Genomic DNA, 21,821 nt, shown 5'->3' with positions numbered 1-21,821 from the left:
TTTGCTTTCTTTTTTTTTTTTTTTTTTTTTTTTTGGCACTATTTTCAATATTTAACACAGGTAACAGAAGTGCACAAGCATCTCAGTCAAAAATTAGGGCCAAATTGAACAGGATGCTGTATGAATATGCCATAAGTAAGTGAATTAGTAGTTTTCAGAAGTGACAAGGGCACAAGCAACCAGAGGAGGGGGAAGATAAGAGGATAAAAAAGACAACAATTTCAGCAGATTTGTGAAGTTGAAGCTTATCATGGATTTTTTTGATTGGGAAAAATCATGATAGCACAAGCATGTTCTGTGTTATAGTGTTTTCAATAATGTGAAATTAATCTGCAAGACTTCTCTGTCCTTGTTGAAAAGTTTGTCTAGGGCAATGAATTACGTTCAGTAGCTAGTGTCTCTGTCCTGAAGGAGAATGCATGCTGAACATTTTTTAGGATTGGTATTGGATTTCATGGTTTGCTGCAGGACTTTTGAGGGATCTGTTTGGTAGTTATATTCTTTAAAGTCTACTTGCAACATTTGATAGACATTTATTTACCAATACTGGTCTTCATCTCACCTCTGTGTACACCAGGTGCTGCACAGCCTTTGTTGCTTCTTGCAGCCACAAAATGGTTGTGGTTCCCCTCGGAATAGAAGTGACCAGCTTTAGTGGGAGACTCCAGGCTCCTGCTTCTCCACCCTGCTGTGGCTGCCTCTGAGGATGCTGGCACTCCAGTGGGGCTGTCACAGTACAGTCTTTTTTAATGCCTGAGGGTGTGCCAAGTTAACAAATGCATTTCCTAAGAGCAGCTCAACAAGTATCATAAGCTTTTTGCTTCTCATTGATGGGCTCCAGATGCTGGTATGTCATCTGGAGGTGAAAAAACATCCATTTTTTTATATATGTGGACCTTTATTGCACTTCTTTAATGATTAGGTTTTATTACAAAAAGAACTACCCTGATTTTTGAAACTTTTCAAGTGATATATGAGTATTTTTTGAACAACTGAATGTAGATGTATGGGAATATCAGATTGGCATGTGTATGTTGTATGGTATCTTGTCAGAGATCTGAAGAACTTCTTGGGAGATGTTCCAGTTCAGTGGGTTAAAAATCCTCTTTTTACGGACGGCCAACCATAGATTTGCACAATTGACTATAATGGCTCCAATTTTAAAAGATAGAGGCAACAGAGAGCACTTCCAATTGGTGGGATAGTTCAAGAATACTACATGCTCAGATGGCTAAAATATTGTGCTTTCTGCTGCTACTTCATGCTACTTAAAAAGAAAAGAATTGGTGTGGGAAAGGTGGGAACACGCCAGTTTGAGAGTCAGTTTCAGCTGTATGAGGTCACTCTTTAGTTAACAGAGTAACTCTTTGGTAAGCTGAGGGTCTGCCATCTGTATATCCTGTAAACCCCAACATGATTACTAGGCAGCACTTGGGGAGGCACCAAAGGCTTCTACACCAGAACATATTTTAAACCATGTCAGGAGCTGTATATCACTTCAAGCTTGTTTTTTATTAAGATTTTTCCCCATCCCATTTTCAAACTGGCCTGGAATTGCAGATTAGAAAGTAGAAACTTCAGCAAGTTCTAGGAGTCAGAAAAGTGTTTTGTTATTACAGATTTTAATATGAAATTTCAGATAGCAAAATACACATATTTTTGTGGTGTGTGTAATTTAGTTTTCTAAATTGAAAAATCTGCTGTTACCTAGCAGTTAATGACTATATTTTCCTAACATTTGGAATTCAGGACCTGATTTAAGAAGCTGATAAAAGAAAACAAAACTGAGAATATGCTGGAAGTGCTCAAAGTGAAAATTACAGTTTAGATAGGTTTGAAGGTAGATAGTTAGACATTTTAATTGAACTAAAATAGTTTTATACTAATACAGTACTGTTGTGGGAGTACATCATCTATCTAAGTAAAATAGCTGTTAAAGATATAAAGTTTTCAAGTCTATGCTGGAAAGTAAAGTGTAAAGTTCATGGTTATTTCTTGAGCCAGGAGTTTGCTTTTATCACTTTGGTTAATATATTAAATTGCTGTAGGAAACAAAGATGTGAATTCTGAAGTAAATTTTTTATTGCTGGACAGCTACAGTGAAATTAGTCCCTGCTGGTGTAAAAATAAAGAGGTGTTGATTCTGTCTACATCTGTAAAATATACTTGCAAAATCAATAGTTTGAAAGAATTTCAGATTTAATATGTCAGATATTCAGATACTTATGGACTATACCCAGTAAAGATTTTAGTAGCTTGTTCTGTTAAGTGTCTTTCCTTAGACACACAATATAGTGGAATAATGACTTTCAGAGTTTTCCTTTTAAAACCTAAAATTTGTAAGTCCAAATTTCATTTGGAGAATTTTGGTGCTCCTTGCTGTGTCAAGTGCATCTGTAGTAATTCCAAAGCATGCTTTATTTCTATTTTATTCTTAATCACAGGAAATGGAATGTCATAGGAATGAAAATGGAAGAGTCACAGGAATGGAAATGTGAATGCAGCATGCTTGTTTGTGCAATAAGCATTTAAACATACACATCAGTACACTGCAGAGAAGAAGGTCCCCAGGAATTAAGGGACCAAAAACTCCCACTGTAAATCAGCAGGCAGATCACCTGGAGGGAAAATAAGCCAACTCTTTCATGCAGTGATCAGAAATGAATGGCAAGGCTGCTATTTTTTAGTTAGAGACTGTGGAGGGACAAACAATTATTTGTTTTAGAACCTTGCAATTTATTTTAAAATTGAGTTTCAAAGTTGAATTTTTTAAAAGATGGATAAAAGTGACAGCATGGATTTCTGAAAATTACTTCAACCTGTTGCTTGTTTTGCTTTCTTAAAGCTCTGGTTCAAGCAAAGCAAACACACAAATTGTATCTTTTGCTAGGTCTAGATTGATTTTGTGCTGTTACGGCTCTTGACATTGAAGCATTAACATTTTACTTTTTTAGAACTAAAGCAATTTAACAGTGTTCTGAACTGGATTTTAAAGCTTCCATTTATCACATATTTTGGTTAAATACTTTTTAAGGATCAAAGCACAGTTGCCCAGAGAAGTTGTGGAATCTCTGTTGTTGGAGTTGTTCACAGAATGACAGCGTGGGTCAGGTTGGAAGACACCACAGCAGGTCATCTGCTCCAACCTTCCTGCTCAAGCAGGGTCATCCCAGAGCACATGGCACAGGATTGTGCCCAGATGGTTTTTGAGTAATTCCCATGAGGGAGACTCCACAGCCTCTCTGGGCAATCTGCTTCAGTGCTCAGACACTTAAACAGTAATGTTGTTCATCCTCATGTTCAGGTGGAACTTGCTGATTAAGCAATACTGGGGCCAGTCTTGTACCTTGTGGAATGCCACTGGTGACAGGCCTCCAACTAGGCCTCCACTGACTATGACCCTCTGGGATTTCAATGTTCCCTTATCCTGAGTCAGAAATTCATGAGGGACTGTTCAAACCTCATCTGGCCATGGCCCTGAGCAACCTCTTCTGGCTGGACTTTCTTTGACTCGACTCCATGAAATCCAGATGTCCTTTCCATTACAAATTACTGTCTAGCTCTGAAACAGGTTCCTTTAAAAAAAAAGTCTAAGCAGACATCATAACTCGTGGCTACTGGGGCACACCTCAGCTTCTCTGTGTTTTGCTGTGTTTAGTTAAGTGACTTGTGGATAACTGTGGAACTTCCAACTGCAGGTTTAATGCAAAACTACATTTTTTTCATTTTCCATTTTTTATTTTAATACTGGATTTAGATGATTAGGAGATGACACTGTTAGAACTGAACAGTAACTTGGAGTGAGCTCTGGTACATAATTGGATACATTTTGATGGTTAAATCAGAAGCTAAAATGCTTTCATTTTTTGGTGTAGTATGAATGGTTTTTAATGTCTGAATTGGGCAATCTGCCTAGAGATGAGACTTGAGTCAGTGATGTGGTAGATGAATGGGTAATGAGACCTAGCAATGGAAGAGGAAGAAGGCTGTTCAGTGGGCATAGGAGTTTGTGCACCACAAATGGTTGCAAAAAGGAAGTATGGGGTATGAGTAAAAAAGCAGTGGCAAAGAGGATACCACATCTCATGCCATCAAAGAATCAGTAGAAGCACAGCAGGCAATTTTCCAGTCAGCTGCCTGCACTGTATAATCCAACATGCATTCTGTCAGAAAAGCATCTGGTAGTAGTTGCCAAGTCATATTGACATCAATATACAGTATGATTGTGAAAAGATCAAGTTGTGTGGATTCTCTTACTGTATCTTCACTGATGTGGTAGTCTGTGTTTTCCAGGTCATAGGAAAAATTAAGTGCACATCTTTAACTTGGAATGTTTAGAGTGATACTTGTACTTACATGAACTTCTGAGACATCCTTGTGGCCTTTAATCTCTAAAACAGCCAAGGGAATGCAAATGGTCTGGATAGAGACCTTATTATATTCCAAATTGGCTTGATGAGGTTTTCACTTTCATTGCTGTGCGTTCCTTTACCTTTTGTAATGCCAATAATTAAACACTGTGTTTAGTCTGAAGTTACCATTCTTTTCACTTCCTGACGTTTGGGCATGTCTTGGTCATGTGCCCCTGCAGCCCAGACACAGAGGTGTCCTGGGCTGCATCAAAGGCAGCGTGTCCGTGTCCACGAGGGTGAGGGAGGAGGTGCTGCCCCTCTACTGTGCTCTGATGAGACCCCACCTGGAACACTGCATCCAGCTCGGGGTCCCCAGCAAGGTAGGACATGGACCTGTTGGAGCAAGTCCAGAGGAGGAAACCCATGATTTAAGGGATGGAGCACGTCTCCTCTGATGGAAAGTGGAGAGAATTGGGGTTTTTCAGCCTGAAGAAGAGAAGGCTTTGGGGTGACCTAATTGCAGCCTTCCAGTACCCAAAGGGAGCCTACGAGATAGGAAAAGGGAGAATGCTTTTAAACTGAAAGAGAGTAGGTTTAGGTTAGTTATATTGAAGAAATTCTTTACTGTGAGGGTGGTGAAACACTGTAACAGGTTGCCCAGAGAAGCTGTGGAGGCCCCATCCGTGGAATTGCTCAAGGCCAGATTAGATGAGGCTTTGAGAAACATGGTCTAGTGAAGGATGTCCCTGCCCATGGCAGGGCAGTTGAAGCTAGATGATCTTTAAGGTCTCTTTCGACCCAAACCATTCTATGATTCTATGTTTCATTTTCTTGAGATGGAATTTTAATTTTGGGCTCCAGCCAAGGAGGGTTTACAGGACACAGAGCTGTGGGAGCAGGACACATTGTTCCTTCAAGGCGGCTTATGCATGATAATAAATTAAAATAAAACTACAAGGGCATATTCAAAGGAGGCTGTGCAACTTTCTTATGTTAAAAATTAGAAGTAAGAATTGCATGGAGCTTTGCCCCATCAAAACTAATTGAGACACATTTTATACTAGCTAAGTTTCTGCTATCTCTTACCTTGCATCAGGTAAGAATGCACCTTTTTTCTTTGACAAAGGCAAGTCTGGAGTCCTGCCACAGCTTTTGGTAAATGATTATTTGTTCCTAATCTCATCCACGCAGTATCAGTGGCTTGCTCTGGGGAAGTTCTGGAGATGGGATGAGAGGGAAAGAGGAAGCAGATGAACATCTGATTTCTCTGTGAATGTTTTTATTTCTCTGGAAAAGCAGTGGTCACTGCCAGAAAGAGACAACCTTTATTTCCTCTTGTATGCAGGCAGGACAAGCTGTCTTTTTCATGCTGGTTGCCTTCTTTGAAGAAAGTCTGGCAGAAAGCAGGAACTTTATAAATGTGATCTCCAGTGATATGTGGCAAGGTGCCTTGAGCTGTGTCAGTAGGAAGCACCCTAAATGAAAGACTTCAAGTAGAGGGATAGGGCCTCGCCCTGAACCAATAGATTTCTCTCCCACTGCTTTGAGAGCAGAATTTTGCTCTGGGAGAATGCTGGCAGACAAGATCCAGGCTGGCTGTGATGGAGCTTAAGACATGAATGAACAATGGGGCTGTCCTGGGGGCATTGACTTTGCTTGGAGAAAATTCTCATAGGACATTAGGACTTGGAGTTATGAATTTTATGAATTTGAGGTTAACTGGGGTTAGTCTTTCTATTTGTAGGTTAAATCCAACTTGCTCTTTCACTGCTGATTTCCTGGGATCAGTGAGTGCTGTGTTTGCAAAGCTGAAACTACAGACTAGTTTGTGAGACAGGAAGAGGTCTGCAGTTTCATTTCTGCTCTCTCAGTGAAGCCTTCTTGCTTTAGAAAAAGCTGTTCTTGTGGGTAATACCATGTGCAGGGCTTTTGGGTCACTGCAGCAGCACACATGCCCCTTTCATCTCTTTGTGACTGTTTTTTTTTTTCTGTGTCTTTATTCTTCTTTTACTTGGGCTCTTCCTGACATCTTCCTGGCTCTCAGCTGTGCCACTTCACTCACTTTTACCTGCTTCCTTGCCTAAAAGAGGGGATTCCACCCTGGCTATATTTCCCCAAGTCAAGAGAGCTGCTGTGCCTGCCTGGCATGGACTGAACCAGAAGCCAGAACTCAGCATGCACAGGAGACACAACCTCATTGCCCCAAGGAGTCAGCTCCCACCTTTGCTTGTGGCACTGGAATGGAGTGCAAGGTGGCTCCCAGTCCTGCCTGGCAGGCAGAGGCTGGCTCCAGTGGGGTGATTCCCAGCTTGTTCTGAACACAGGCAAGCACTAAGCTGTGCTGATTTCCTCAACCCCAGGCACCAGCCGTGCTTGGGAACTGGCTTACAGCTCTGCTGCTTGCAGAGACAGACAGGAGCTCGTGGTTTGCACTCCTGGTCTTTCTTCCACAAAGCGTGAAGGGAGCAGACCAGCTCCTGGCCCAGCCTGTGGGTAGGGAGTGACTCCTGGGAACCATCTCTCCATGCTCAAAGGAGCTCACAGGAGACAAGAACTGGCTCTTGGCTGGCATTGCTGGAAGAGTCATACAGCAATTAGGAGAGCACAGAGCAGCTGGGAACCTCTGGCCTTGAGCTTGTCTTCAGAGGATTTCTCTGCCCTATTTTTTTGGCTGAGACAAAACTATCACATTGAAGTGGGCTCTGTCCTTTGAGACAAATACTTGCTCAGATCTCACTGCTGTTTTCATTACTTACAGTATACGCTGTCTAGTTGCAGAAATGTGTGGTCCATACTACTGATTGTGTATCAAATAGTTGCTTTTTCACAGAAACTGCTGTGTGTTACCAGTCTGCCAAGGGTGTAGTAAACTGTTGCCCAGTTGTGACTACTAAATATGAAGCTTGTATTTAGGTGTGATCATACTTGTCACAATGCCCCCCCTCTTTGTAGAAGAGATTTAGGTTTAAAATCTGCATAGTGCTGGCAATAAGTTTTTATTCCTGCTTGCCATGTCTCCCCCCATCCCCTGTCCTGCTTGTCAGTGCTCCATAAGTAACTTCAGAAAACTGGATCTTGGAATAATGGTATTTTTGCAGTTGATTTGTTTGAATGTGGTGAGCTCTGGGAAAAATATAAAAGCATGAATTATAGTGATACAAAACTGACATTGTTAGCAGCTTGAAAAGATTATGCTGAAAATTAGTTAGCTTTAATAATCTTTTTATAAATTGTCTTTTAATTTTCCCTTGCTTGAATTTGAAACTTGAAATATCTGAGCTCCTTTTAAATAAATGCTGTGCATATAAAACTTCACAAGTAAAAGTATTATTCAGGAACTATTTGTGAGGGTGATGATTTGGGTAAACAAAAAACATTAGGTTTGCTTTACAATGTGTTACTAATTTATACGAACAATATTGCTTTCCTGTTATAAAATATCATATTTGTTTATATGTTTGTCTCTGTTGTTATTTTATTTTATTACTAAATGAACACTTTTCTTTTCTTCCCAGAGGATGCCAAACAAGTTTTTGGCCAGACCACAATTCATCAGCACATTCCTTTTAACTGGAATTCCGAGTTCGTACAGCTGCATTTTGGAAAGGATAGAAAAAGACACCTAACCTACGCCGAGTTCACTCAGTTTTTACTGGTGGGTCTAATACAGTATGGCTTGTCAAGAGTAATGGGAAGGAAGCAAGAATCAAAGTATTTGCAGACTTGCCAAATATCATGCTGGTAGCGAAGTTGAAATACATACCAAGTGTAGGCTTTTACAATCAGAGTGCTGGACTTGTATGTTGATAAATAGGATATGCTATTGGTAAAACTTCTGATTCAGGCTAATTGTTTTTTTTTCCTTTTCCTTTGTTTTTGCACCTGTATGCAGAAGGTGATTTTTTTCTACACTGTTGTGTAGATACAGACATGAAATTAAAAACATAGACTTTGATGTCTGAAAATCTCCTGTATTTTTAAATCTACTAGTCAAAGAATGTTAAATAACAGTATTGAACATTTTGGACTCAACTTGCCAGACTCATATTAAGAAGTATTTCTGTCTGTGAACAGCATGTTTGCCAAACATATATTTAATTCAGAGCTGATAGGCAGTAACATTTGTTAAAAGTAATTTCCATACACTTTACTTTTGATCTTTTTTGAATTAGCTTATCTTAGTGAGGGAAAATTTGCTTGTAGCATATAAAGAATAAAATGCTACTTTTTGCAAGGAATTCTTGTATGTTTGTACTTTCGGGTACTTTGTTACAGGAAGTAAAATATGCTAATAAAAAACCCCCCTATTATCTGTATTTCAGCAGTACTATTAAAAATAGTCTTCAGTAGGAAAAGAGGTGAAACACGTGAGTTTCTTATTTGTATTCCTCCTGAATACTTAATGCCTGTATTAGTATTTACACTAGAGAATTTTAAAATGGGAACCTGCTTCAAGACTGCCAGGTTTCTTTTTTTCTTGTTTACACAAGTATGTTAGTTCACAGTAGGAGGTGGTATCATTTTGATGAGGAATAATTAAGATAATGCTATTGAGACAAATGTTTCAAATTGACTTTGTAGAACAGAGCCTAATTAACTTTGTATGAAGAGGACGTCAGGTATCACATGATTAAATCATATTCCCTTAGGCTTTGTATTGACTATTGTAACTCCTAAGTAGCTAAGACATAAACCAGTTTTGTGACAGAAATAGGAATCAGAACCTCTTTTGAATGAAAAAGCAAATGTGCTACTTGATTAGGAAAAAATGCCTCTGGCAATGTGTTCTGGTATCTCCTTCCAACTACAGAGTAAGACTCGGAAATGTATCTTGATTTTGGTGATTTAAAGTCACAGTTTTAAAAAAGTACCAGTCCTGTTTGCTTTATCTGTTTGCTTAGAGATATGAGGAAAACCTGTAGAAAAACTCAGAATAAAAATGCAACACTTTCTAACTATTAAAAAAAAAAAACCCAAAAATATGTGTGTGCAAGGGCTGTTGACAGAGGTTAAGAGAGTTTAGAGTCACAGATGTAAAAGAGCTTGTGATGATAAGGCTGGGTATTTGGAATATTTAGGTTCTATCTTTGGGTTCTTTTATGTTTTTAACTTTAGTTAGGAAAAGCAAGCACTGAGGGAGGAGTTTTCTAACTTTGGAGATTAGTCTCAACTATTAGGCTTTCTTCTCATCTTGTGGAGGGATGTTTCTCTTACTTGAAAGGACTTAGACGGGATGATACTGTGGGGATAATTGGTTGTGATGGAAGGTATCAGTGGTCCTCATGAACCAGCCAGCCCTTTTGGTGGTGATCCATATAGGTCAGAGCATAACCCAGGAGAATAAGGATGACAATTCTGGGTGTCTCCAGAGAGGTGAGAGGCACTCAGGAAAAGTTCTAATACTGCTAATAAAGATGCTGTCAGCATTGGTGCAGGCAGCAAGGATTTTCAAATAAATTAATTGCTGAAGCTGCCTATTACCAGTACGATCTATTAGGATGCTCAGTCAGTCACAGTAATTGGGCACATCTGTTTACCCACTTTCTAGAACTGTAAATCCTTGAATCACAAAAGTTTCCCTGCTGATTCTTGCCTTGCAGCGTTGGATTACAGACACTGAAGTTTGGGCACAGAAATAGCTCTCGGCACAAAGTGGAGAGTTACTGCTCACGGGCGTGGAAATCTTCTTTTAAGCTTTGTAACCTTTGGTACTCAGCTTTTCCTTCTGACATTCTGCCTGTGCATGAGTCAGTCTTTTTAGTCTGATGTCTAGACCTTGGACCTTAGACAGCAGGAGACCACAGTGGATACCAAATTACCTTTCTGCATTCCTGATGTGTGAATGCACTTTACATTGCCCTTAACATGGACCAGATGGTTCTGTAAGGCGCTTCAGGTACTGCTTTGTAAGTACAATGCAATTTGCAACTTTTAATGGAATAATCTACCTAGATTTATTCCTTTGCATTGAGTCCTATTATGTCACATAAACTTGTTCCATGATCATTATCTGTTGAAGCCTTTGGACTAATCATCACTTCTGGCAAAGCTCAAGGTAGTTGGAAAATAACATTAGTGTGTTTTATCCATGCACAAGATGGATCTCTTGCGGCTTTAAATATGAAGTGTTTATATGGGATTCTGAATATTTATATTCTTCCAGCACTTCTTCTGTCTGCAATAAGAGAGATGCCTGAAAGTATAGCCTCCAAACTCCTTGGCTTTAATGCAGTTAACAATCTATTTGCATCAACCTAGAGCTCAAGGTGTGTTATTTTACCCTGCTCATTTGCTAGCTTAAAATTAGCTCATCTGTCTATACTATATATCATTCATATTATCTGTTTGGATATGGTCCTGTTCCATCATCACTTAAGTGGCAAGTCTGCCTTATGAAGAGCAACATCAGCCCCTTTCTCAGCATGTAAAATCTATTCCACACAATTAATTTTAACATATGCTTATATGTGGGCCTGGTAAAGCCATTTCTGCATTGTCTGGGAATTTATTTACGCCCAGAATATTAGTTGAATTAGTATTCTCTATCATTGAACCTTGGAATCTACTCCAGTGGCAAAGATTGTGTTGTATCCTGATGACTCGAAGATCCATTGGGATGGAATGCAAACATAAAATTTTATCTAAGTGGAAGGTAAAGAAGCTTTTAATGAGCTGTAAGTGAAAGCTGAGGTAAAATCTCTAGGTAGGAAATAATTTCATTAGAATTCTGGTGCCAGCATGCCTGTCATGATGTATGAATTAATTTTTCACAGAGTCTTATGCTACCTGGGGGAATTCTGGACTTCCAGCATCAAGGAAGATGCTTGTTTTGGATGTATATCTAAGTTTACAGAAAGTCTAGTTGGAAAAGGTTCTTTAGGATGTGTAATTTGTATTTCAAAGTAATGACGATTGTAGTTCTTTAAATCTGAGTCTGTCTAGGTAAAATAATATGGGACAGAAATAAAATTTATAAGTATAAATAAAATAATAAAATCATTGCAAGTCAGATAGCATCTCTAAAGACTACAGCTTTGCTTTATTGTTTTTCAGTTTATTTTTAAGGTGGTATTTTTTATATTAGCTGCATATACACAACATATGTTACAAACATCTGATCAAGAATTTCCTGATAAATTGCCAGTAGCTAGTGAGCTCTTTTTGAAACACGGTTATGCTGTGAGTTATCTCAGCTTTCGGGCATGGAGGCTGCGGGTATGGATAGCCTTTTGGGGTAAACACTTCTAAGAGTTTATTGCATTGATGGGCACTGTGCAGTGATTAGAAATGTCTGGTTTGTTTGTGACAGCAGGGGTTGTGTGTTACCATGTGATTGTCTGCATGTTCTTGTGTGCCATACTGCTGCCATCCGTGGTCATGGTTTGGAAATGTCATGTGGCTGAGGATCCCTGTGCTTCTTTCTGCTTGGTGTAACTGGATAATGCGTAGCACTGCTCAAAATAACCATAGCCTAAAAAGTCTCTGCCTTCCTGAGGTCAGTCTTCTTTATCTATGTGCAGTATGTGTAAACCATTTTGAACTGGAACTTAGTTTCTGAACTGGGGAGGAGGTGTGAATGAGGAGTTTCAGAAGAGTGGCATCATCCCATTCAGAGTTTTTTCTTGCTGTCTGTCTACAGCTAAATTACTCTTTTCTGGCTGACAAGGAGGTGGGTAAATGGCAGCACCAAGACCTTGACAATGTGTTTAAACAACTGGGGTTATTCTCTCCAGTGGCTTCCCGTTTACCAGGAAAATTGGAAAGACTCACATTTGCCAGGAGAGGATGGGGTGTTTCGTCTTGTTCTCAGCAGGCTTTTTGCAGTCAGCTGGGTGGTGACAAGAAACATGCACTTGATGCACCTCTCTGGAGCATGAGCCCTGCTCTGTTCTGTGGCTGAGACATCACTGTCACCTAAGGTCACTCCAATGGTACAATACCTCCAGATTCACTGATGGGTGTGCAGGGACAGGAACAGATTGGACTTCTGCAAGTGGTGTCCGGGTTTTTTTACTGTGTTTTAGTGGTGGATTCTTCCAACAAAACTCTGCCAGGAGTTTCAGTGGTTAAAACAAATTGAATGAAGGAAGGAGACGAAAGCAACATGCACTGTTTCCCACGTAATCCTTCTGCTAAATACAATTGATTTTTTTCTATGGTGGTGCTTCCATTTAATGACAAACATTTTTGTTCATTTGTTCATACGTTTCTACCTGCTAGGTGATGAGTGTTTAGGATACAGGCTTTATTATACTTAACTCCTCTACAGAGCTCTCTGCCTCCAAGCAGTTTTCTGCCTCAAACTGATGAAGTCTTTTTGTGTTTTTGTGCTCATCTCACCATAAACCTTCCAAAATTGCTTCCTTCCAAATTTCTGTTGAAATTGTAGTCTCAATTGGAGTGCAGTAAGAACTTGTGTGGCTGCATCCAGCCAGAGTGAGTATTATTGCTGAATTGTTACACTTCAGCATAGAGGTCTGTAATGTAAAGAAAATGTGGCTGAACTGAAATTGTACCACTTCAAATTATAACCCCCACAAGTGTTTCCCATCAAAATAAGAAATTTCAGATTAATTCTGGAGTGAAACATTGATCAGTCTTTTCCCCCTCACCCCTTTCTTCCCTCTGCCTAATATATTAGGAGGTTTTCATCATACAGGGTACATTGCTGTAATTAGTAACTAAGAACAAAATTGGCAAAGTCAGAAGGCTGAAATAAAAATACAAGCATGGTTTGAGTGGCAGTGTGAACTGAGTGAATAGAAGGAGAGAGGGGTGGCATTTGTAGGCCTCTGGCAGGTCTGATCCTACTCCATCTGAATTTGCCTTTCACCTTTCACTCTTTATTTCCTTGAATGCCGCTGTGCGACAAATATCAACTTATAGGAGATCATATTTACTGTGGATACTTCATGATGGTGACTCTTGACTAGTTCGAGTCTTGTATTAGTATGTGTTTTGAGGCACATATTTGCAAATATAATGGAAATAGTTGGATAGTGCCATGGTCCACTGCAAGACTTGCTCCATATTGTTGACTAATCAGTTTTTCCAGTGAAGAAGTTTTTATAATCCTTGAAACTTAAAGGGAATGCATGGCAATGATTTGTATTCCTCCATTCAGCTAAAGATTACAGGTTGGGAAGTCTAATTACATCACCAGAATTTTTGGGGTTTTTTTTAGAAACCTGTAGAACTGAACAAAAATTCATATGTAATATCCAGCTATTATCTGTGCAGGATTATTCCTTTTAAGTGACAAAAAAATAAAGTAGTCTAACAGTCATTTAAGAAGAAAGGGTGAAGGTCACAGTAGGAGAAGATAAAACTTTGAGAAATTATATACTTTTTTTCTCTTTTTTTTCAGAAGGAGATTTGAATCACAAAATGAGATTATCAGGTGGTTGTATTAGACAATATTTATGCCTGTTACTACTACTGAAATACTGAGAACTGATATTTAATCAGTCATGAGACAAGGAGTTCTAAATTAAACTGCTGGTGTCTTTTGCAGACAACTTGAAGTGAGGATGCTCTTTGAGGGAATCCTTTCCAGAGTAGTAGGTGTCTACATGGAAATCTCTGATGATTTCATTGTCCTTGTTCAGGGAGTAATGAGTGCTTTTACAGAAAGTATTTGACCTGCTGTGACACATGCAATAAACTGGGTAATGCACATCATGGAAAACTTTAATGTTCATAGTGGGAGATTACTTGCACTGGTGTGCTGGTATGTGTTCTCCATTTCTCAGTTAAATGAATTGCATGACATAATGTCCAGACAGCAAAGAAATCATGATGTTGTCCTAGGTGCTGAGGTCAGTGATAGAGACCATAGGAAAGGCTCAATAGAAAAGGCTGAAATTTACATAAAACATACATACAACAGCCAATTAAAATTCGGTTACATGTAGTTATGTTTTGTTAGGTATGCATTACTTATATTAAATGTAACTGTTAAGATGATTATTTTGAACCGAACTGCCTTTTTTTCCCCCCATATATTTTCAGGAGATACAATTAGAACATGCAAAACAAGCCTTTGTACAGAGAGACAATGCTCAGTCTGGAAGAGTGACAGCCATGGACTTCAGGGACATTATGGTCACCATCCGGCCACACATGCTGACACCATTTGTAGAAGAATGTCTAGTAGCTGTGAGTAGTTCTGGTATCCCAGCTGGCAGACCTGGGATGCAGATGTGGAATTCCTTTTCTTATGTGCCTTGACTACTACACAACACATAGTCCAGCCTGAGGATGCATGTTTTGAAGTCTAGCAGTTCTTATCTACACAAATGAAAATTAACCCTGATTGCTGAATATATATCCTCAATGGTCTTGTTTCAGAGACAAAAGACAAAGTATGTAGATGGACCTTAGTAATGGCCTACAAATGTTGAGTTTGCCTTTTTCCAGCCATTCCATCATAGTAGACTGTGTCAAATATTTTTGAATGCCATTACATCCCACTTAGGATATCATCCTCAAAGAACTTGCTTTGCAATGTAAATTCTAAGCTCCTGAGTGTGATTTGCAAGTACCTGGAACAATGTATGAATTGGAACATCAGCCAAGGACATTCACTGTATCTTGACTGATAGTTTTTACACTTGACTGTATATTTTGTCTCAGTTTGGAGTGCATAAAGAAAAGAGGTACATTTGGTTTTGACCACAGTTTATAATTTTGTGAACTTGTAGCAGCACATTCCAAGTAATCCAAAACTTGGCCATATTCAGGTTTGAAGATCTGCTTAAAGGTCTGTTCTGCTTTGACTTGCAAGGAAGAGATTTCATCACTTCACTTGCAATTGTGAAGTGATGAGTAGTGCAAACTCTGACCAGAATATTGGAAGATGCATGCAGCAAAAAGCATAGCCAGAAGATTTAAGAACTGACAGTGAGACTTGATACTTTTCTTTTGGCTCTCTCACAATCTTGTTACCAGCTTTCCTGTGTCATATGCTCTGCCATAAAACATCAGGTATGATTTTTGATTATCCCTCAAGATCAGTTAAAATTTGGCAAGCTTATGCATATTTTTTTCAGAAATTTGCTTGATCATTGATCTTATAATTTAAACAGTGAATTGATCCAGTATTTTTTTCTGTGTGCAGACCTATCACCACTTTAAGACAAAGGTTTAGTCTCAGTTCTCATTTGAAAATGAGTAACTGTTCAAACCTTATTGTTCCCATTATGTTTGACTGCCTGATATAAGCCTGAGAGCTTACTGCTGGTTTTCCATGACTTGAAATGCCTGTGAATTTAAAGGTTTCAATTGACCTTTTTCAGAATATGTTTTGGTTTTGTTGAAATTTTCTATATAGTAATATGCTTTACATGTAGAAGTAGATTTCCTCATTACTAGAAATAAGCCGACTTATGAAACATTTCCAACTGAAGCAGGACTGAAGCTTGAACTTTGTAAATTACTACTGGTTATGTTGTTATAATCCTGCATATGTATTTGTTTAGGTTTGTAGGGTGGGGAGAGTTTTATATTCTGGTCATGATTAGTTTCAGTAACATAAGAATCTTTCGTAGTTTAAAGTTCTTTATTTTGAAGGTTTTTTGAAAAAAGCAAGCCTGTGTTGCTGTCACTCTTGTAAAAGAACATTGTTTGAAAACTTTCATTTCAAGTTTTTTTTAGTCTTGTAACAATCTCTGTTCTCTTTTCCTCTTTTACTGTCTCTAGGCTGCTGGAGGTACCACTTCCCATCAGGTCAGCTTTTCCTATTTTAATGGATTTAATTCTCTCCTTAACAACATGGAGCTCATTAGAAAGATCTACAGTACTCTGGCTGGAAATAGAAAAGATGTGGAAGTCACTAAAGGTTGGTAGAAATATTTGCAGTCTGGAAGTTTCCTTGGGTATTTGAATGGAGGGAAAGACCTCATCTGTATGCTTTTAAATCAGTGGGGGCAGGGGGGGAAGCCTGCCTCGTTACCACTCCTCGGTTTGCCACTCAGTTTTATGCAGTCCTGTCACAGTGCACCCTCCAGCTTTTTCATTTTGTTTCAATCAGAAAAAGGTCCTAGTAAACTGGTGGTGGGGGCAGGGTGAGGAAAGTATGTAAAGATATTTAAAAGTTTAAAAAACTTCCTAGGACTCCTGCCAAATTGGCAGCCTATTAAAGTGACCTTCAAGGGTAGTTGAAGAATTCCATAAACTTGTATTGGCGGCACAGTAAGCTGATCTACAAGCTTGGAACAAGATGTTATCTGCTATACCTAACCACTTTTATAGAGAATTCCCTGTGCAACACCAGAGTTTCATTAATGTGGCCTCCTGGGACTATGCATGAAAAGTTCCACATCTCTTGACTCCTGTTTTGGGGGTTTTTCTTTGTTTGCTTTTTATTTTATATTTTTCCCTCTGACCTGCAGCTGATTGATATCGTATGTCAAATATCCTAAATCCTGCTGGTAGTACTAAGCTTTAAGACCAGAGAGTTGTACTTACTTACATGAAGGACAGACCATTTAAAGCACACATTTATGTAGTGACAGGAGCACTTCTGTGTTGGGTAACTTAGTCCCATTTCACCTTCCCCAGCCAGCGTCTTCTACTTTATACTAAAATATAGTGCAACTTTGGGGTGCTCTGGATTATTTCTTCTGGTTTGATTTCATTTAATTTTCTGTATTTTTATTCTGTTGCAGAGGAGTTTGTTCTGGCAGCCCAGAAATTTGGTCAGGTTACACCCATGGAAGTTGACATCTTGTTTCAGTTAGCAGATCTTTATGAACCACGAGGGTAAGCGGAGAATTATCTATCCTCCTCTCTTTTCTCTTCTCTTTTTCTTGGAAGGAGTGGGAGATGATGTTGGGGAGCAAGAGAGTGTAGTGTAGTGGCCCACGTGCAGGTAACTTTTAGTGATCTGAAAAGCAACCTCTAAGTGAACACTAATGTGAATTAATTTCCTCAGGCGCATGACGTTAGCTGACATTGAGAGAATTGCTCCTCTGGAGGAAGGGACGTTGCCCTACAACCTGGCTGAGGCTCAGAGGCAGGTAAGAACAGAGGCCAGCAGGATGCTGTCATTTGTTTCCAGTGCCCGGTAAATAGACGGCCAACCTCTTCCTGTTGTTGTCATCTAAGTTGCTTTTCTCTTGTGTTCTGTAATAACTGTGAGGAGTAACATCTTGTTAGAATTTATTTTTTAACTGTTCTCTCCGTCTCTTTGTGCCCCTTCCTCTTGGGCTCCATTTTAACAGGTCAAATGTTATTTACTTTGGAAAGGTAATATGTATAGCAGTGTCATCTAGCCAGTCAGTAAATATTAGATGCATGCTTCATTAAGGTGTCTATGTTTTGTGATTCTGTTGCTCTGTGTTCTTTTTAATGAGGAAAAGAGAAAAAAATTAAAATTCAGCATCTAGCCTATGAAATGGCAGCCCTTATTCTGAACACATATGCATGTTCCTGGCTTTGCAGTGTTCTCTGCTTTGCTTTATGCTCTGCTGAATATCAAAATAGGAGAGCTTATGTATAGACTAATATCACAGTTTCAGTAAAAGTATGTCCAAAACCTAAAGGATATTTACTTTCAGTGGTATAACCACAAATGGACTTTTTTTTTGATTTTGAGGCAGAAGGAAATAGGAGTTTTCTTTAAATGTCAAACCAGTTATCTTTTAGTTTTCGTATTATCATATTTTGTATTTTCGTTGACACAAGTTTCTATATAGATAGATTTTAAACTAGCCCTTCTGTTTGTCTCTATTTTAAGGCAGTCTTAACTTTGTGTCTTGTGAGACTAAGGGTTTTTTGTTGGTTTTCTTTTTTCCTGCTCTGGGTCTGTGCGGAGACGCCAGTTTGACCACAATGAATTGATCCAGGCTACATTTTTAGGACTACCAGGCCATAAGCCAGGCCTCTGTGTGTGTGTGTGTACACATGAGTCTCTTTTTCTTCTCTTTTTTCTTCTCCTGCCTCCCCTACATGTGAATACCCCCACCACACCTCCAAGACAGTATCTGGGGTGGTGGTTTTCTGTTTGTTCAAGCACTGACTAAATGGTGATGATGCTGGGCTGAATTCAAGTGAGTTGGCTCCCAAAAGCTCACCATCTATTCCTAGAAGACTCCTAAAGGAGTTAAAAGCATTTGCATTGAGCTGAATATCAAGTAGCATAAGTTACAATAGGTGGCAGTAAAAGGTAGAGAAAAATGTGTGATGAAAGTAGCAGCTTCTTCACTTTTCCTTTGGGGCCACTGTCTCTGCGACCATGATTTATGTTATTCTAAGAAGCAAGGACAATGAACAACGATCCTTAAATCTTTCCATTTCTTCTGTGTATGCATCCCACCTTTTAATTTTTTCCACCCAATTCCTTTTTAATGTCGGCTGCTTAATGCTGAGACTGAAAAGATTTTCAGCTACATTGATATCTTTAATTTATTTCTGGTCATCTCCATCTATATTGGAATTAACTAAAATGTAAACACAGGAAAATGCATCCATATTTTTATTTTGTGGCTTTACTTATAGTATCCTAAAAAGAACATATTGCAAAAAGTGCTAGTAAGTATGAAAGATCTAATGCCCCTGCAGAACTTTTGTTTTCTTTATTATTGTCTTTCATTAGATAGCGATTTTAAATCCGGAACACTTCTGAAATTTATTTTTCATTGAGTTGAATCTAGCACTCATAGACTGTGAGCAAAATGAAATTGTGGGGATGCTTTATGGAACCTTATTTTCCTTCAGCTAATCTGTGTGAATGCTTGCATACTTGTTTTCGTAGCCTGGGAAGTAATAGATGTACCTGGTTTTGGCGACAGTAGAAAGAAATTCCAAGCTGGAGTTGCTTTTAGCTGTAGAAGATTAATGACTGAAGAGGCAATATGTAAGCCCTCATTTAGACCATTGGTTTTAGATTTGTATAATTTTGTTGCAGTATCTATTTTCTTTCCTATTCCAATCTGAAGAGGCTGCCTTATATGACACTTAGAGATCAGTGGAAAAGAAATAATAATTGAGAACAAAATCTCTAGTGTATTGTGGAATTTTTGCCAGGTATCCATATACTTATATCTGTCTGATCATGAAATGTTCTCTTGGGAAATGAGATGTTTTGATTATTTTTCTTGTCTTTCTTTGTGTTTTAAATCCTGCCTTGACAGAAAGCTTCAGGCGATGTGTCTCGACCTGTTCTCATCCAGATTGCAGAATCAGCGTACAGGTTTGCCCTTGGTTCAGTTGCTGGAGGTTAGTCATGGCTGAGCAAAAGAATATTCATCTTCACTGTTTGGGTTTTTTCTTCTTTTCTTGTGCCCTTCTTCTCCTTCTGCCTCTCATTTAAGTGTTAAAGGCTTCTCAGACTTTCCTTTGGAGCTGTGTCTAAGGGGTGGGATGACTCTAATATTGAAGGGGAAAGGATCATGTCTACAAGAATTTTGGAATTTATGAACTGTTGGAGTTTCCAGGTGGTGTTGCTATCTGATTTGTCCCCAGACAAATTTCAGAAAAATGAAATTAATAATGAGGTAGGACTGGAAAATGTATTTGGTTAAAACTGTGGGAGGTAGTTTAATGTATCTATAATGAATCTATCATGAAAAAAAAAACAAACAACCTGATATGTTAGATGTAAATGTGAAAGATGACAGTTGCAGTCAAACAGTGCCAATGCAAAGTCATGTTTTCTTATATCTTGTATTATATTTGCAGCTGTTGGAGCCACTGCAGTGTACCCAATTGATTTAGTGAAAACTCGTATGCAAAACCAGCGTTCTACAGGCTCTTTTGTGGGAGAACTAATGTACAAAAACAGCTTTGATTGCTTCAAGAAAGTGCTGCGTTATGAAGGTTTCTTTGGGCTTTATCGAGGTAAGTTTAAAAGGTGTTATATACTAATGATAAGATACTATTAAGAGTTTTGTGTGACTGGATTGTTAAGTCTTTTTAGTTCAGACTTCAGTTTTGCCTCTTTGTTACAGGGGAAGGATTTGCAAACTTCTCAGTAATTAAAACTTCACTGTAGTGAGAACATTGCTGTAGGACCTATCTGTCCTTTCTCTCCTCATCTGCCATAGGGGAACATTAGCAATTTCCTACAGCAAAAATATATTGTTAGTAAAGTTCTAATTTCCTTAGCAGTGCTTAGTGCCTGGAGTGTTTTGTCCTGTTTGGTAAGAAATCAGATCATCTATGGGTTTTTGTTCCTTGCAGTACTTTTTGTTGTGTTTCTTTTGAGACAAAAAGGTCTCTGGGAACCAGTTGCATTTGCTTCAGTAATCTTTGGAAATAGTAATCTTTATCAAGTTTTATGTATACCTTTTCTTGGGTTGTCACTGTGGAGTCAGCCAGAGTAATTCATTGGGTGTCAGCCCACTTATCTTTATATATGAAACCAATACACTTAAGTTACAAAGTTATCCATTCCAACCTGCCTTTATAGCCAGTGGAGAAGGCTCCAAAATCCATTGACACTGTTCAGGATGTAAATCATACTCACTTTGGATATCTTAGATAAGTGCCTGAAGTTAAATGCTGGCTTTTTTTTTTGTTCTGTCCTTGTCCCAGTTGTGGCATCAGTGGTGTCAGTTCAGGTAATTCAGGAGGAGTCATAAAGAATCAGGAACCTCAGCATGAGATTCCAGTTCTTGTCTGTCGCAGAGTTAAAGTAAATTATATTTCTGATGTCACAATTATTGAAATCTTTTATGCCCCTCTGCCATATTCATAGGGGAGAATTTGAAACTTGCATTACCGACTTCATTTTTAGCAAGCTTGCTTAGAAACTTCTTTTCACTTGTGAAATAAGAATATTGTAATGAAAGAAATTATTTGTTAAAGGCAGCTGAGTAAGGAATGAAGAACAGAGGATTTTAGTAACATATTGTTATGAACTGGCAAAGCTGTGTGCACCTTAGAAAAAAATAACAATTCATAAAACAATGTGGGAAACAACATTAAAACTAGATGGTGTGATAGATATGCACACTCTAACATATGACCTGAGTGGCTAAGTAGCTCCTCTGCAAAATACAGACTCTGTAATTATTTCAGCACAATTGGAGATGGGAAGGCTCTCTTATTACTGGCTGAGTTTGAGGCCATTTTTGGAGTAGACATAATAATTTAATAAAAAGTACTGACATGGTCTCTATTTTGTAAGGATTTATAGCAATCAGGATCTTTCAAAAGTCACAGTTATTACCTAAAGAACCAAATGTATTCTTTGCGAATATTTTTCTGTTTCTTCTAGCATCCTGAAAGAATAAATATGCAGAATTCTACTATTGCCTCCTTCTGCCTTATTGAAATTCTGAAGGACAGTGATTTTTTTTCACCTGGGGGAAAAAAACCAGATAAAAACTCAGAAATGCCATAAATGCATGTTCTTAACTCCATTTGCTTGTCCTGAGTTTGGAATGATTTTTTTCATTGCCAGGTTTAGGGAATCTTAGGAAACTTCATCAGTATTGGTTGTCCTTCCATTCCCCATCATCTTTA

The 21,821-nt window shown here is 38.6% G+C and overlaps 1 protein-coding gene across 5 annotated transcripts in view; it reads left to right on the top strand.

The window, feature by feature from the left end:
* SLC25A13 (solute carrier family 25 member 13) overlaps window positions 1–21,821 on the top strand; it is a 98,859-nt gene that overhangs the window by 42,018 nt on the left and 35,020 nt on the right. For all 5 annotated transcript variants that reach the window (XM_054273504.1, XM_054273506.1, XM_054273507.1 and 2 more), the window contains 7 exons: window positions 7,868–8,007; window positions 14,364–14,510; window positions 16,053–16,191; window positions 17,021–17,114; window positions 17,287–17,371; window positions 19,487–19,571; window positions 20,034–20,192. In XM_054273504.1, the coding sequence (XP_054129479.1) occupies window positions 7,868–8,007; window positions 14,364–14,510; window positions 16,053–16,191; window positions 17,021–17,114; window positions 17,287–17,371; window positions 19,487–19,571; window positions 20,034–20,192 (849 nt within the window). The remainder of the gene's footprint in view (window positions 1–7,867; window positions 8,008–14,363; window positions 14,511–16,052; window positions 16,192–17,020; window positions 17,115–17,286; window positions 17,372–19,486; window positions 19,572–20,033; window positions 20,193–21,821) is intronic.

This window comes from Melozone crissalis, unplaced genomic scaffold (genome assembly GCF_028551555.1).
Source record: "Melozone crissalis strain CALT ecotype California unplaced genomic scaffold, PUWL_Pcris_2 ptg000016l_1, whole genome shotgun sequence".
In the NCBI taxonomy this organism is placed as follows: Eukaryota; Metazoa; Chordata; class Aves; order Passeriformes; family Passerellidae; genus Melozone; species Melozone crissalis.
The sequence above is the reverse complement of the archived record's forward strand: the minus strand, read 5'-3'. Positions and strand labels throughout refer to the sequence as shown.